General features: G+C 33.6%; 1 protein-coding gene across 1 annotated transcript in view; it reads left to right on the plus strand.

Annotated features, from left to right (window-relative positions):
• Nucleotides 1–16,900, plus strand: part of HNF4G (hepatocyte nuclear factor 4 gamma) — a 23,849-nt gene extending 6,949 nt beyond the window's left edge. The window contains exons 3-11 of the mRNA XM_007458444.1: nucleotides 1–4; nucleotides 912–925; nucleotides 2,718–2,824; nucleotides 4,372–4,527; nucleotides 8,381–8,468; nucleotides 10,537–10,689; nucleotides 10,818–11,054; nucleotides 12,010–12,132; nucleotides 16,779–16,900. The exon at nucleotides 1–4 is cut by the window's left edge and continues 92 nt beyond it. Of these exons, the coding sequence (XP_007458506.1) occupies nucleotides 1–4; nucleotides 912–925; nucleotides 2,718–2,824; nucleotides 4,372–4,527; nucleotides 8,381–8,468; nucleotides 10,537–10,689; nucleotides 10,818–11,054; nucleotides 12,010–12,132; nucleotides 16,779–16,900 (1,004 nt within the window). The remainder of the gene's footprint in view (nucleotides 5–911; nucleotides 926–2,717; nucleotides 2,825–4,371; nucleotides 4,528–8,380; nucleotides 8,469–10,536; nucleotides 10,690–10,817; nucleotides 11,055–12,009; nucleotides 12,133–16,778) is intronic.
• The last annotated feature ends 1,063 nt before the right edge of the window (nucleotides 16,901–17,963 follow it).

Consider the following 17,963-nt stretch of genomic DNA (forward strand, 5'->3'; position numbering starts at 1 on the left):
GAAGGTAATAATATATAACATAATGATTATTAACATTATTGATGAAGAGTGTTATACACACATGTTCTCATTTAATCACAATAAACTTTACATGAGTTCTGATTATCCTCAGTGAAGAATCTGTGGTTCCTCGAGTTTAAGAATTTACTCAAGGACACTGATACCCACTGGTGAGTGGTAGAGCCAGTCTTTACCTGCTGACCAATTTGACATGTTCTATCCATTACTGCGTAATCCCTGGCAAGAAAATTATTGTCTGAAAAAATATTCCAATGTCTTGTTCAAAAGCTAAATGGCAAACTATATTAATAGGATGCAATTATAAATGAATTTTAAATGGATTTGTCATTCTCAATAACAGTTGAATATCTTTATTCATTTCATAAACATTAACTGAACATTGACTTTTCATGCATTCATTTATTTATTTAACAAATTTATTGAGCACTGCTGCTCTCCAGACACTGTTGTGGGTGCTGAGGTTTCAGTAGTGAACATACCGAACAAAATAATCCCCCCTGTCAGGGAGCTTATATTCTATTCAAAGACAGAGACAATGGACTAGATGCTCTATTTTAATGTGCACTAATTTCATTTTGAACATATTAAATAATCTAATTATATTATCCTACGTTCTAACTATGGTTAATTTAGCAAAGCAAATGTGTTTAGCACATTTAAATGTTTGGCAGGGAATAGCTGCTATACAATTTTCTGTTTATCATTTTGCCACATGCTTATCCCTATCACTGTCACATACAAAGAGATATTTTTCAGAACTCTTTCATATATTATTAAAAAATTAAATCAGATATGTGAAAAATATCAAACCTATCTTAAACATAGTTTTTTTCTTTGTCACTCAGTATTTTCAAGAGACAAAACTTCCCTTCATTTCATTCAGTTGCTAGTCTCAGAAAAGAAGGCAAAATAAAGTTCACAAAATTAAAGGAAAAACACTTTCATTTCAACATGACTTATTTCTAGTGGCCTATTTGGTAGTTTATGGGATTAATTACATGCTTTGTCAATTATCTTCATTCATTTCTACTTGAACCTCTGCTTCACTCCTACCAATGTAAAAGCAAACCACAATTCTACAATTCCATTAAGAGTTTTACAGTCTGCGAAATAAAATTATTTTCAAAAACAGTGAAAGTATATCTTATACTGTTCATAGAATAATGTATTAATTTTTCCTAAATTGATTAGGAAGTAACTTTTAGCTTTCAAAGTAGATATATTTTTCTTATTTACACTAATAGCATAATATTAAGGTTAGTTAGATGGAAACGTATATAAATATGGTTTTATGTCAAAAAAGGTAGCTGCAAGATAATTACAAATGTTCACAATGTCTTTTAGCATTTTTCTAAAGATCGATCATGTAAACAAAATTCATAAAAGCATAACTTACATTTTAATTTTTTTACCTCCATGTATACATTTCCAAATGAGTCAGTTTAGGCTGAAAGTCAATGAAAACATTTGCTAAAAAAAAAAAAAAAAAAAAAAGAGAGAGAGAGAGAGAGAGGAAGTAAGCTACCAGTAAATATGATTTAAAAATGAAATATTAATGATTCACTCTAACTAAAGATTACTCACTCTTAAAGGCAAGAAGTTTAATATTTTCTCTCTCAAATTAGTGGAGTTGATAGTTAATAGTAAGTTTGGTTAGATAGTAGATTTTGGCATAGAAATTGGTGAATTTCTTTAATAAAAGAATAATTACAGAAAAAAATTCTGATAGTTTAATGTCTTATCTTTCCCACAGAATTGGATAGAGAATTAGTGTAAGTAATTTAGGGGCTACAGACTTTGTTTCCATTCTTTTTGTTAAGAGAAGATAATTTTACCTTTTAAGGTTTGAAATCCAACTTTGACATCTGACTTCTATTATTCTATGTATTACAAGTATACAAATTCATACTAACCCTCTCCCTCTTCCTTATTTTTAAAAATTTAGTTTTCAATAAAAAATTTGGGGATACACTTTATTCTTTTTTTCCTTTCTGAAACAAAGAGATCTCTTTCTTAGAAGACTTTCATATAAATACTTAATATTTCTTCATTGTTCCAAAATGCTGATATTCTAATCTCAATGTTCTCAAGAGAGACCCCTACGTGCTGCAATTTTTGCCTTACTAATGTTTGTAAACTGTCCTGAGGACATTGTTTCATAAGAGATCATAGGATTGCGATCTGAAAATCACCTTAACTAAAATAAATTTACTTTCCATTTTTGCTAGTGTTTTAGAAGAAAAAGAAACATGGGAGTTTCAAAATGTATGACTCATATTTTCTGACAGTGAATACACTCTTATCTTTGACCTGGTCAATCTCACAGGTTGTACTCTTCCTCTAGTTATCTTATGGTTTTATTAACTTTGAGAGAATGGAAAACCAACCTCGTAAAAATACAGCATGGCTGAACTGGCTGACCCAACACTTTCTAACATGAGTGCCATCATGAAGTCCCAAAAGGCAATATTTTATGAACTGTAGTGACAAGCCTGGCTCTTTCTACTTTAAAAATGGTACAGAATGAAACATACCTTCAGTCATACTTTTCTCCCTGCCTCAAGCACCCCCCTCCAAGGTCTTTTAGAGGCATCCCATTTCTCCTTTTATAGTAACGTTGTTTTTACTTCAAACTGTATATTCTGAGATATATCGAAGAAAACCGACCAGTAAATACTGTGATTTTTCTCCCCTAGCTGTGCAAAACGAACGTGATAGAATAAGCACCAGAAGAAGCACATTTGATGGCAGCAACATCCCCTCCATTAACACACTGGCACAAGCAGAAGTTCGGTCTCGCCAGGTACTGCTGCATTACTGCTGCACCAGCATCCAGCCCTGTTTAACAGAATCAGATGTTTATTTAGGCATAATACTAAAATGATTTAAGTTCATTCAAATATGCTTATTACTATAATAAATTACACCTATGCAAATTGAAGAATTTTACTTTGAAAATATTAGTTGGACTGTTGACTCAATTTTGACTTTTCTTGGGCAAGTTCCTACTTTTTAAATGGAAAAATGAAATACATTTCAGTCTGAGTGTTAAAAGTTTGTTTGCAAGGTTGATTTAAAATACTTAATGCATAGCACAATGCCCTGGGAGCAGTATCCTGTTTTATTGATTGAATCTGGAAATCAATTATCACAGCTTTGGGGGTGTTTAGTTGAGGCCTATCATTAGAGCTTCCTTCCTTGAAGATGACTTCTAGATTCAAGAACTCACCTTAACATCTGCTTTGGAAACAGGTATTTAAGGGAAGAACCAGAATTTAGAAAACACAGGAGAAACTTTATTATTTGACATTTCTAGAATGAGGATATCAGTTCTAAAGTTAAAAATATAAGTGATTAGTTATATAAATAAAAGTAAATCACTTAAGAATCAAATAAAGAAACCGTTTGAAGAAAGTTTATTTTACCATTGCCCGTATTAGAAATGTTAATGGTATTTTTCTATTATAAAGCAAACAATGAAATAGCTATTAATCAGGTTCTATAATGAGTCAATGCAACTACTTTCATTTTTGATAACACAAGGGTAAATGATGAAGTTAACATGACCATTATCATCATCATTACTTGAAGATTACTTGATGGTCCTATAAAGTATTTCGAGAATGGCCTGAAAGGAACTGTGAGGAAATAGACATGCACTGCAGAAAGACATGTACACACACACACGTTCAAAAATTAAGTTTAGAAGAACTTTTAGAAAGTGATTTTTTTCAGCAGAAAGGCATTTGAACACTACTTATATCTTAGACAGTTCAAAATTATATATCATTTAAAAATTTATCATTATACATTAAGATTTTAAACTTGCTGAGTCAAAGATTGGTTTCTTAACTTTATTTGGGTGGGCTTCCATTAAATGCAGCAACTTCTCACCTAAATCTTTTCTCCTCAGTTGGTAAACTTTATCCAATGGAAACTTTCCTTCATAAATTACAACAAATTAAAGATGGGCTTTCTTAATGGAACTATCATCTTCAATTAAAAATAAAATCATACAACATAGTTCATGTGGGTACTCCATAGCTATTTGTATAGTCATTTTGAATTATGAAACTCCCTGAAAGTTGTGGTAACTTATTTTACAGGTTTGGCCAGAAAATAAGATAGTACTCCCAGACCATGGTGCTATGCAGTGAATGTTCTCAATTTAACTTGAATTGATAAGTATTTGATTTCTCAATTTTAAATGTTTAGTATATTTCAAGACACTGTGACAATGATAGTGCCCACTTCAATGGGGCTTACTTATTGCAGTTGTAGAAAAAAGAGAAACAGTGGTCTTGTGTTATGTTCAGTGATGAATTAATATAATGTTCTTCTTAATGCTAGATCTCAGTCTCAAGCCCTGGTGTGAGCACTGACATAAATATTAAGAAAATTGCCAGTATTGGTGATGTCTGTGAATCCATGAAACAGCAGCTCTTAGTCTTGGTGGAATGGGCTAAATATATTCCTGCCTTTTGTGAGTTACCACTGGATGATCAGGTATAATTTAAAGAGATTATGAATGCTCTAAAAAAAAATGTTTTTTGAACTTTGCTAAGTTTTACAGTTCTTTTAATTATATTTATAGTAGATTTACTATATTTGACAAAGGTTAAATTATCTTATGAGAGAAAGATTGTTTTTCTTGTTCATTCTCCTTGAAGTTAAACAGTCTATTGAGAGACAGACTGTTTAAATTCTATTTTAGGGGTCTTACAAATTTAATGATAGGATGAGGGTTGATCAAGCCTATGTTCTTCCCTCCTGAGGTTTAAAAAGCTTAAGTAAGGGAGAAAGACAGGTAGTAGATAACTGCCATTGTGAGATAAAGTATTGGAAGAATAAATGTCTGAAAGGCAAATGGTACCCCATTGTGTGTTAGTGTTTACTAAAGGTGCATATAAAATTCTTAAGAAATACCAGGCCACTTCTAGACAGAAACCACACAGGTTGTGTTGGTGTCTTTGTAGGCACTTTTATGCACTTAACATATAAAATTGTGCCTTTCATGTTGTCAGTTTTACTCTAGCATTTACTGTATAAAAAGTATAAATCTGGTAAAAAAAAAAAGTCTGTAGAATTGTGTTCTGAAATCTACTGAAAATAGAATTCAGGTGTAATGATCTTTTCCTAATATAGACATTTTCATATTTTGTCATATGTATATTAAGATATTCTAGTTAATAGTTAAAAGTTCACTTTCCAATATGTTTAAAGAGGTAGCTAAGATACTTGTCTCTACCTTTCACAGTTTATGACTCTAATTTTCCCCAGACTTTCTGCAAGGTTATGCACATTGGAGTTTGTCTGATAAATTAACCTGTAAGCAACCTTCAAGTTTATCCATTTTATATTAATTATTACATTATTTATTGTAAATGTAAACATACTGGAAAGTACTGCCATTTAATCAGTGTTAACAGGTCTATAAACCTTGACTATTCGAGAAGGAGGGGGAAGCTGCTAGTTACCCATAAAAATGACCAGCAGTAGGGGCACTGATGAGACTTAATCTGACTTTTTCTTTGAACCTGTAGAATTGTAACAGAACTTCGTGGCTAAAATACAACTTGAACGTTAGAAAAATTAGCTGATCTCATTTCTCAAGTGACCTTACACTTCAGATTATCAACATAGTGTATTCAAATCAGTAAAAAAAAAAAGTATATCAATATAATGTTTTAATTACTAGCATCAAATATATAAGTTCTCAAAAATTGAGATATTTTGAATTATCTCAAGGAGCTTAACTCACCAGCCGTCTAACATTTTGAAGTCTTTAAGTAAATAAAATATTTAGTTCTTTAAAATGAACCAAGGGAAAAGGAATGCTGAGCATCTTTGTAAAAAGTTTTTACTTGTATAGTCTTGAAATATTTTTAAAGAGTTCTTACCTGAAATCAATCTCCTTTTTATATTCACTGTTTCTAATAAAGCAATCCACTTTCTTAACAAAAAAAAAAAATAGTTAAGAAGTTTAATGTTCTAATTAGTCTATAAAGATTAGATTATTAGTTTCAGATTCATTTTTAACTCTTCTAAGTAGTATATAATATTCTGTAAATATTCTGTATTCTGATGTAAATAATTTGAAAATTTCCAGTTCCCCCAGGTTAAATAAAGCATGATGTATAATATAACCAGTGTCTATTTTTATACCCTCTGACCAATGCTCTTTATCACTGATAAACAAAGACAAGGAAACAATCAAAGGGAAAAGTACATGATTGTTTAAAAATCAAAGAAGGGCAAAATATTTATATAACCAGAAAATAAGTGATCACAGAAAGTTAGCAGTTATATTTCTAGGAGAGCATTTCACCTGGTTACAAAAAGAAAATACTGTGAAATCTGAAATCATTCTTAAAATGTTCTGTAACTCCCTTCCTGGTATGAGTCATGGTTGTGGACATATCGTAAAGATAGCTTGGCTCAGAAGGTTATTTCAGAGTGAATAATGCTAAATTGCTAAAACTTACTTGTCTCACCCCAAGCCATATAAGTAGGGTTATATTATTTATCAGTTTTATATTTTTATTACCACTCTTTTTTTTTTAAAAAAGTTGCTGACATGTATTAAGACAATGATTTAAAATTGGGAAATTGAAATCCTGTAACTTGTCAATAATAGTTTTCATTTACTAAGTGACACTTTAATATTAACAGTATAACATTAATAGCCATGGATTGGTGAATGTCTATTATGGATAAGGCACTCGGGTTTCAAATGCATTATATATTACATTATTTTATTTAATACTCTCGGGAGCTCTGTGGCATAAGTTTTATAGTCTCTTTAAAAACTTAACAGCTTTTAAAACTGAACCATATATCAGTTAAATTCACTCAGTGTATTCATCAAACAAATATTTCTTAGGATTACTGTTCAGTTTTAGGAACTGTGAGTATCTGGCAGTAAAAATACAGATTACATCACTATTCTCATAAAATTTGCATTCTATTTGGGAGAGGCAGACAATAAAAATATACAGATAATGAGTAAGCTAATTCTAGGTGGGGAAGAGTTCTATAAAATGAAATGGGATGAGTTGTTGGAGAATGACTGGGAGTGGAGTGGTAGCAGATCCTTTAAATTGGGGATTAAATAAGATTTTTCTTGAGACCTGAGTGGCAAGGGCCTAAGCATGTCAAGATCTGAGGAGAAAGCATTCTGTGTACAGGAAATGCAAGTTCAAAGGCTCTGAGGCAGGCAGGCATAGTGTGCCTGGAGAAAAGTGAGCAAAGGATGTTGTAAGATGAAACCAGGGACGTGGGCAGGGGGGAAAAAGCATTGAGCCATAATCTCACAGGAGGCCATGGTTGAGGTTTCTGGGTTTTATTCTAAGGACAGTAAGAAACCAGTGAAGAGTTTTTAGCAGAGGAGTGATATTAAGTGATTATTATTATTACAAGATATCATCGTAGAAGCTCTGGCAAGAAGGACTTAGGATGGAGGAACCAGAAAGGAAGCAGGAATACCTAGTAGCTCTTTGGAGTGTATTTTGGTGGGCCAGGTGAAGAATGACCAAGGCTTGGCCACGGGCCGTAGCAATGGAGAAGCAACACTAGGATTTGCTGTACAATGAGAGAGGGATCCAAATAGACCCTTGTTTTTGGTGTGAAAAAGCATTTTGGATGATGGTGCCATTTACTGAGGAGATGAAGATGTTGGAGAAGCATTCCTTTGATGTGTTAAATTTGAAATGCTTCCTAGTCTTCCTACTGGTGATATTCAGCAGGCAATGGAGCTCTTTGAGAGCTTAGTGCAGAGTTAAAAGTTCAATCTAGAAAGTGTCAGAACCCAGATCCCCCAGGCTCATTTTGCTATATCACCAATCTTTGTTTTGCTTTTGTTTATTCAGTTGATTATGTATAAGAGATCTTGTTTTACATATATTTTCTCCTTTAGTCCTCATAGCTACACTTTCAGATTTTTATCACTATCTCCATTTGATAGATGAAAACAAATGAGTCCCAAACTTACTGGTCAGCTAACCCAAGGTTAAAGAGGAGTAAGTGGCCAAGCCGGAATTTGAACTCTGGTTTGTTTGACTCTATGCCCAAACATCATTCACTCCCAAACACTAAACTGTTCTGCTTTTCTTTTTCTTTTTTTTTTTTTTGCTGCCATTGTATTGACTTGTTAGTTTTAGAAATTTTGAAAAGTAAAACTCTGTTGATATGCTAAAAGTAGAAAAATGGAAGCCTTAATCATGGCAAGAATCTATGAATACTGTAGTTGTTAAAACAAAAACAGTCCCAGTCTTAAAGAATACTAAGTTAATCAGGCTTATATAATCTTTTAATCATTATATTTTATAATTAATTGTTAAACTTGGAATTTTTCATTAAGGTGGCACTGTTGAGAGCTCACGCAGGGGAACATTTACTGCTTGGAGCTACAAAGAGATCCATGGTGTATAAAGATATTTTGCTTTTGGGTAAGTTTTTTTTTTCTTTTTAATTTGAGAAAAAATTATGCATGCTTCATACTTCCATGGGGCCTATTCTGTATGTACCAGGCATTCATAGACACTGCCAAATGGTTCTGTCACTTCACAAATTGGACTTAGTTGGTCAGGTCCTCACTCAAGCCCTGTTTTTCCTTGCCGTTAATTCAGGGAAGTTCCAAGTGGATGTTCAGGGTGCATTAAGATTTAAAAATAAAAGATGTTGCTCAATAAACATAACATTGAGGTATGTTTAAATCATATCAGGACAAAGAGTTAGTGATTTGTCTCACCATCTTATGGAGTCCCAGTGTTGTTTCATACACCCTCAGTGTCTACCTAATAATTATAGCGTATATTATTTTATACTCTTCTAAGGAACGTGTTTATCTCCTATGATCTCATTGCCCATGATATGCTACAGAACCCCAAGTTAAAAAAAAAATTTTGTGACAATGTATGAAAAATTCTGAGCGTTAAAGAGCAGTGCTATAACACACAAAAGTAGGATGGCAGGTGGGATAAGACACAAAGGAAAAGCTTGTGTCTTCATTAAGGAGGTACCCTGATCCCCTACTTAACGTATAAAGTTAGGTTTCCTGTTGGGATATTTGAGATCCCTCTAATGTTTATAAGCTCTGCCTCCCTCTGGCTGTGTGAAATGATGATGAAATTGTCTTATTCCATTTTTGTGATCAATATTTTGTCCCAAATATAAATAAATTGAACATAATATCACAATAGCTAATACTTACTGAGGACTTACTATGTACGATGCATTGCTTTAAGTGCTTTACAAGTTTATATATACACTCTCTCATTTAATCTTCACAATAACCCTGAGGGATATGTACTATTATTTTCAGCCTGTTTCGTAGGTGAAGAAATGAAGGCCAAGAAAACTTACCTAAGGTCACAAAGCAAGTAAGGGATAGAGCCAGGATTCTAAACCACATGATATGACTGCTTTTAAATTCTGTTAAACTTTCTCTTGCATTTTTAGTTCCCCTACAATAGTGTTCTCATTATAAATCTGAATACAATATACATAGAAATCAAAACAGTTTTACTACATAGTTCTAAATTGTTTTACCCTAAATAATTAGCTACTTTAACTTTTCATAAGAAGAGCAGGGCTACATTTTTTGAATAATTTTGCACATTATTATTATTGCACATTATTATTTATACTGAAGATTGTCTTTGCCTGCAGTGAAAGAAGTCAGAATATTCTGGTTTGTTGACTCTCAACCATTGCGCCACCAGGGAAGCCCTATTCTGTTTTTTATAAAACCAGAAAATAAAACTTTAGCAGCTATTTTAGGGGCTAAAATAAGCTTCCAATTTTCTAATGTTTTAGAAGCTATAATAGTATCGTATTATAGCCCGAGACTTTCTAAGGTAGAATGCCTTTAGGGATTAGGTGGTCCAGTTCTCTGTCCAATTTCTGAACTCCTTTGAATACAGCCCTGTAAAGTGATCATCCCGCCTCTACCTAAACAAGTCCAGGAAGAGAGAACTTACTATTTAATGAGGCAACTCATGAGAATATACATGCTAATTTTCAAAAATCAGCCTCGTCTACTTAGGCTTATTAAAATTGTGTCTCAGTAGTTGTTACATGTATATACACCTAGACCACTAAAGGAATGCCATTTTTAGTTCACTGTAAGCGAGAGAGATTCTTTAGGTTTTGTAATATGCTCATTAGTGAGTAAAACACTAATAGATAACTGATATAGTGGAAAGCTAATCATTATATCTTGTTTCTCCCTTGTCAATAATTAGCTTGCTATTAGTCTGTACTTTAGTATTATCACAAGTGACCGAGGCTGTTAAAATGCATGTGATCATATTATCAATGTCATTGATCCTGTAAGTGTTCTAAAGTTTTGCTAACATAACTAACAATGTTCTTGAAAGAGGAAGGACTATTCCTGTTGCTTCAAGGGAAGACCATTTAAAATATTGGTTTGTAAAAAATTAAGCAAAGTCTGACAATTTTGTGTGTGTGAGGAGGGTGATTATTTAATTATTTAATTTTATTTTTTTTACCTAGGAAACAATTACATTATTCACCGCAACAGCTGTGAAGTTGAGATTAGCCGTGTGGCCAACCGGGTTCTAGACGAGCTGGTCCGACCATTTCAAGAAATTCAGATTGATGACAATGAATATGCTTGTTTGAAGGCAATTGTATTTTTTGATCCAGGTTTGTTTCCAAAGTTCCATTAAAAATAATTGCAGTGAAAATTAAACTACTTTTTAAATACTGGAATATTTTCTGTTACACTCTAGTAAGGTTAAGTATTTAGAATGCCCTTTTTATGCCTTTATTAGATGCAAAAGGGCTAAGTGATCCAGTAAGGATTAAGAACATGCGGTTCCAAGTGCAGCTGAGTTTGGAGGACTACATCAATGACAGGCAGTACGACTCCCGGGGCAGGTTTGGGGAGCTGCTTCTACTCCTGCCCACGCTGCAGAGCATCACTTGGCAAATGATTGAGCAGATACAATTCGTTAAACTTTTTGGGATGGTTAAAATCGACAACTTACTTCAGGAGATGTTACTGGGTGGTGAGTATATTTAAGAATTTCTATTTTACGTATTAACATCATACTACAGTACTCTAGAGCAACTTGACCCGTTTACTTTTTGTCCATGATGTAATGAACTCAGTATTTTATATTTAGAAAGTCTGCAAAACCCATTGGATGGGAACAGAAATACTTGAACACATTCAAACCTCCCCTCCATTTGTACTCACCTCCACCATCTTTACTCTACCCTGTCCCTCTTTCCTCAATTTTCAGATCCTCCCAAATATGGTAAATAGAACTATATCTCTTATTGTTAGTACTTCTTGGAGTATATTATATTTTTCTATGCCTTGACTCCTCTAAAAGGTCAAGGATATCGGAACTGCAACAAAACCAAAAAATATATATAGTAAATACTTTAAAAATAAACATTGTGCTCCTGAAGTAATTAACTGACACAACACAATGAAAAGGGAAAAACGAGATTTCATTGCTGCAGTAGATGTCAGGAATAACTTAAGAAATCATTTATTTTGTATTCTGATCTAGATTAAATTTCCTTATAAAATCACTTTATTTTAGTTTAGTTTAATTTTAGTTTTCTAGTGCTTAATGTGTTTCTAATGATATCTTTCTGAAATAAAAGTTGTTTATGCTAGTAGGGTGATCCCAAATACTGTAAACTTAAGGTAAGTGATTCTTGGAATTGCCTTAACAACAGGCAGCAAACCTAATGATTCCAGGAAACTTCACAGAAGGTCCATTATTAATATACAACATAATATGACACAACATTAATCTAACCAATGTACAGTGAAAGCTGACATTGTCTTTAACATGGCAGTGGCTCTATTAATTTATTTTTGAATTTCCAAAAAGCACTTTGCAAAAATAGCAATATTCAAGCTGTCAATCCAAATAATTGTTCCAAGGTAAACTTGCTGTTCCTGATTAAATATCACTAATGCAAGCATCTTTTTATCTTCTGTAGGTGCTTCCAGTGAGGCTAACCATCTCCATCATCCAATGCACCCACATTTATCTCAAGATCCATTAACTGGACAAACTATACTTTTGGGTCCAATGTCAACACTGGTTCATACAGACCAGATCTGTAAGTATCTGGGCTACTTTTTTTTTTTTTTTTAGAAGTACGCAGACCTCTCACTGTTGTGGACTCTCCTGTTGCAGAGCACAGGCTCTGGACACGCAGGTTCAGCGGCCATGGCTCACAGGCCTAGCCGCTCCGCGGCATGTAGGTTCTTCCCGGACCGGGGCACGAACCCGTGTCCCCTGCATCGGCAGGCGGATTCTCAACCACTGCACCACCAGGGAAGCCCCCTGGGCTACTTTTGAAACATAGTATTTCTTAAACTTAATTACCTGAGAAAAGGTGGAATTTGGGGAAAGAATCTATTTGTGCCCAGAAATTATAAAAATTGGATATAATTTCTTCTCCAAGATTTAATTGTGGGAGATTGTGAAGCAAGTCACTTATTCTTCTTAGGTATGAGTTTTCTCCCTAAAATGGAGATGTGAGTACTAAATCTTTCTTCTACATAGGTTTAGGAGCACAAAAGAACATACAGGATGTCCTAGCTTTGCCTGGTAGTACAGGACCATAAAAATGACTATACAAGGTGGAACCATGCAAAGGAATCTTAATAATCAACAGGAAAATTATGATTGCTTGTGACCTTTAAATACATTTGTCAAAACATCAAGAACTCTTTTAGCTATAGGTTATAAATATATAGGGAAACTAAAAAAAAAAGTAGTTGTAACGCTTAGTGCACCATAATTTAAAATATTAATAACACTGAGAATTAATGTGTTTTATTTTTTTGTAAAACAATATGAAGAGTAGTTTGAACACTGCTTGCCATGTTCTCTTCTAATGACTTACAAGAGGAAGTGAGCATCTTTGATGGATTTTACTCTTTTGGAAGTTTGGGTCAGTTTCCAACATTTTATCCTTTGCATTTATTTATTTATTTATTTTTTTCCTGCGGTACGCGGGCCTCTCACTGTTGTGGCCTCTCCCGTTGCGGAGCACAGGCTCCGAACGTGCAGGTTCAGCGGCCGTGGCTCACTGGCCCAGCCGCTCCGCGGCATGTGGGATCCTCCCGGACAGGGGCACAAACCCGTGTCCCCTGCATCGGCAGGCGGACTCTCAACCACTGCGCCACCAGGGAAGCCGTATCCTTTGCATTTTTAATGTCCTAAAATATCTCTGAGAATCCATTTGATGTGAAGTTTTTTGCCAGTTTCACTCCCTCTGGGACGTCTTCAACCTTTTCAGTGCAACTGGTCCTCATTTCTGTTGACAAGCTTTCCTTCACTAAGTTCTTGGCTGAATTTTTAGGGACTCAAACAATGGTAGTGTCAACATTTCCATCGTCAGCTCTTTCTTCTATAACTCCATTTATGTTCGATTTGAATTTCACTTCCAACAATACCACTTTTTGTTTCTTTACTGCACATTCTCCCCTTTTGGCCAGTTCTCTTTCAGTTGTCCATTTTTACAAATTGTCATGTGGATTTGTCACTGAGAGGGAGACGAGGAGGCAACACAACTACACAGTTTTGTTCTCAGTGTATGAACTGAAGGAAATATGTTCATTGAATGATCATGGACAGAATGAAGGATGTGATGTGATTGGTCACTGATCAAAATGCACATCTGTTATTTTAGGTAATTATTTGTAGACTGAAGAGTTATCAGTGAAGTTTGTGAAGTTTGTAACACAGTGAAGTTTGTGAGTTTATGCAATACTCACAGTTAATTAGAGTTAGCATGCTAACTGAAATTTGAATCATGTTTTCGAAAGACTGGTGCTATTTAACTAAGCTGTGATAACTGACATTCATGTATATCATAACTGTGCAAAGCGTGGGCTGCTTAGGCTTCCTTTAGTTCTTTGGAACTAAAATGACTATATAAATACTAGGGATTGCTAGTAGATAGTTAATCTGATATTATTGCAGATTTAACACAAATTTTATTTTTATATGTCACATTGGAGATTAAAAAAAATCTCTATTTGACAAAAATATCTAGAATTAATTGCTTCTGAATTCATACTAATTAATTCCAGATTTACTTTTGATCTATTGCCTCTGAACACTAAACCAGCTACCTCACTGAGATGCCTTCAGTTATTGTGATATAATTATTATGGGTACCGGCATTGCCTACTGAATTTACAATTGCCCTTAGTAACTAGCTACAATGTTGTTTTACCCAAATGTTCAGTGCAATGCGACAAAATTAAGTGAGCACCATTCCATCTGACTGCTACCTAGTGGTAGGGAGAGTAGAAGCCACAGAAATGCATGCTATCACTGCTGTTCTTTAGATACACACACTGGTAGCTCTATGTGTAAATAGTGTATGAAACACAAAGTGCTTTGAGTATACGACAGAGGCAGAAATAAAATTGTTAGAAAAAAATACAAATGATGTACACTATAGCACATTTAATCTGTGGATCCCAATGTAGTTGAAAGACATTAATTTGGGAACATTCTATTTTGTTTTTTCCTTGAAGTGCAGTTGATTTGTGATGGTATATTGGTTTCAGGTGTACAACATAGTGATTCAATATTTTTATAGATTATATTCTGTTTAAAGTTATTGGTTATATTCCCTGTGTTGTACATCACATCCTTGTATCTTATACCTAGTAGTTTGTGCCTCTCAATCCCCTTCTTGTGTCTTCCCCTTCCCTCTCCCCAACTTCTCACAGGTAACCACCTGTTTGTTCTCTGTATCTATGAGTCTGTTTCTGCTTTGTTATATTTATTCATTTGTTTTATTGTTTAGTTTCCACATATAAGTGAAAACATACAGTATTTGTCTTTCTCTGTTTGACTTATTTCACTATGCATAATACCCTACAGGTCCATCCAAGTTGTTGCAAGTGGCAAAATTCCATTCTTTTTTATGGCTGAGTAATATTCAGATATATATAAATTATATATATATAATATATATAATATTCAATATATATAAATATATCTATATATATATTTTTCACATCTTCCTTGTCCATTCATCTGTTAATGGACACTTAGGTGGCTTCCATGTCTTGGCTATTGTAAATAAAGCTGCTATGAACATTGAGGTGCATGTATCTTTTCAAATTAGTGTTTCTGTTTTCTTCAGATATATACCCAGGAGTGGAATTGCTGGATACTATGGAAGTTCTGGTTTTCATTTTTTGAGGAACCATACTGAGACCATTCTTGCAAAGCAGATGTTACCACTTTCATTTAATTAATAGTCTAGAGCAGGCAGAGGCAAGCCCAATACCATACCAAAGAGTCTATGAAGTTGTGTCTCTTAGAGATCAGTTATTCATAAACTTGGAAAATAAAACACATTAACAACACATTGAACATTGTAGGTATCAACTGACAAGAAAGTTTAACAATTCTGCTGGTGGTTAAATCCTTTACTTTTTAAATGCTAGCTTTGTAGTATTTTAAAAGCACGTTTGCTGACCCTAATCTTTTTAGAATCACATCATCACACTTTTTATTTTTATTTTCCCTCTCTCAACATAATATTTAAGAAATTCATTTGTAAAGAAAAACTTTGCTTTGCTTGTGCTCATTTGGAACAGTTTATATTTTACACAAAGCACAACATTAAACACAAGCATACACACATATTTAAGTTCATGCATATTTTCTTGGTCTTTTAGAGCAGACTACTTGAGTGTTAGATCCATCCTAAATATCCAGGAATAATTTTTAAAGCAAATTTGGTAATGCTTTTGTCAATTAAATTATATCTAAAGACATTGTTTCTAAGTAACTGCTAATTCACACTTAATAATATAAAGTTAATATATTAAAGAAAACCAGGCAAAAAGGGACTGTTCTCATTTTGTAAGGAATTTTTAAAAACTGTTTGGGAAAAAAAAAATCTATGAAGTTTGCAATGCCTCAGTCTGATCATTAAACATTTTCTATTTGTTCTGTTAAATATACGGAATAATAATGTGAGTACTAAAATATTTCAAGCTTTTAAAAATTATAGAATGGCTTCTAGATTATTTTGTAATATGGTTAAAATTTGCCAATAGAAAGAAATACTGTTATCGACAATGACGTATTCAAACTGTAACTTACTTTTATAAATTATTCAGTGCTCTTTGCATTGACAGGGAAGGGACTGCCAAGTGTATTTGTAATAGAATAACTTTGAAGTGACAAAGCCAGTATTTTTTAGATGCTTTTAACTACAACATAGACTTCAAAGCTCTTGAAAAGTTATCTTACCTTAATTTTTTTATGTCATCTAATGTTTGAATTAGTAAAATCTAAACCAAATATGTTTTATTTTATGTGCTTTTTTGACTGCAATTTTGATTTACAATATAAAATTTATATTGTAAGATTTGGAAAAAAAATAGCTTTCTGTTAATTCTTTTCATTTTAACTTTTTTTCTGCTGGGTTTATGAGACAATCAGATGTTCATAAATGCTATTAAGAAAGTCAGAAGACACCTTAAAGTGACTGTCAAGATTTTTAAGTCTGATTTAGTTTAATGCTAATTGGGACAGTAAGATGGGAGTGCATCTCCAATAGTATGTCAATGACCTGATAATGTATTATAATCACTACTTTATATATGATCTTTTAAAAACATATCCAAAATAAAGTAATGCATATTGGTGTCATGAAGGACTTAATGGGATGGGCCAAGGTGACTGTCACCATTACATACAATTCTCTGATTCTTTTTTTAGCAACTCCAGAAACCCCACTTCCTTCCCCACCTCAAGGCTCTGGACAAGAACCGTACAAAATAGCTGCAAATCAAGCTTCAGTCATTTCACACCAGCCTCTCTCCAAACAGAAGCAATTGTGAGAATATGTTTACTTCTGAACGGCACTGCATAAATGTGAAAAGTTGTTGGTCTTGAAATATCTCAGGATAGCACTTTTGGCAAACTCTTAGCCAAGGCTTCTTCATGGTGCTGTTATAAGATGGTATCCTGTTTTCTTGTTTATATGCTCATTTTGTTTGTTGTTGCTATTGTTTAAAACCTTTAGATGCAACCAATGTATATCTGAGTTTCAATATGTTTATATAGTATAAACTTGTACTGTGCATGAACCAGTTGAATCTTATGTACTACTTTCATTTGTTGTCTTATTATTAATTTAAATCTGTAAATAATTGCTTATGGTGATGTGATGCAGAACTAAGTATTCTTTTTTGACTGCGAACAGTAGATCAGAAATCCCAGATTAATATTAAGTGAACCAAGTTTTTAAATAAATTTTAAACTTGCAAATTCAAAAAATAAAGCAGTCAGTGTAGAATAGGGTATATTTCTTTGAAGAAAAATCACTTATGGGTATCCCGTGGCTAAGAAGTATCTTTTTGGCCCACAGTTAAATATGCCTATATTAAGTTTAGAAAATTATAAATAGGCATTCCATAGATGACAGGGGTATTCCTTGAAATCTGCCTATATTTGAAGATGTACGTTAAAATAAAACATGTTCGTTTTATCAGTTTGCATACAGGTTAAACTGTAAAAAAGAAACTCTTAAAAGAGTGGCTCAACCAAGACAGACATTTATTTCCCTCTCCTAAAACAATCTAGAAGCAGACATCCATTGACTAGAACTTAGCCCATGCCCACATCTTGTTCTCGGGGAGGCTGGGAGTGTTAGGTAGAAAGCCTTGTGCCAACAAAAACTGTACATCACTGGACTTCTGCTATCGGGAGACAAAGTAGCCATCTGTCACACACGCGTTGCCTCATTTAATCCTCAGAGCAACCCTGTAAGAGAGATATTATTATCTTTCTCTTATAAAGGGAAGAAACCTTTAGCTTAGAGGGTTTCAATAATGTAACCAAAGTGCATTCACCTAAAAAGTAGGAGAGTCATATTCAAGTCCAGGTCTGGTTTAAGGAGAT

The sequence above is a fragment of the Lipotes vexillifer genome, unplaced genomic scaffold, assembly GCF_000442215.2.
Source record: "Lipotes vexillifer unplaced genomic scaffold, Lipotes_vexillifer_v1.1 scaffold493, whole genome shotgun sequence".
NCBI lineage: Eukaryota > Metazoa > Chordata > Mammalia > Artiodactyla > Lipotidae > Lipotes > Lipotes vexillifer.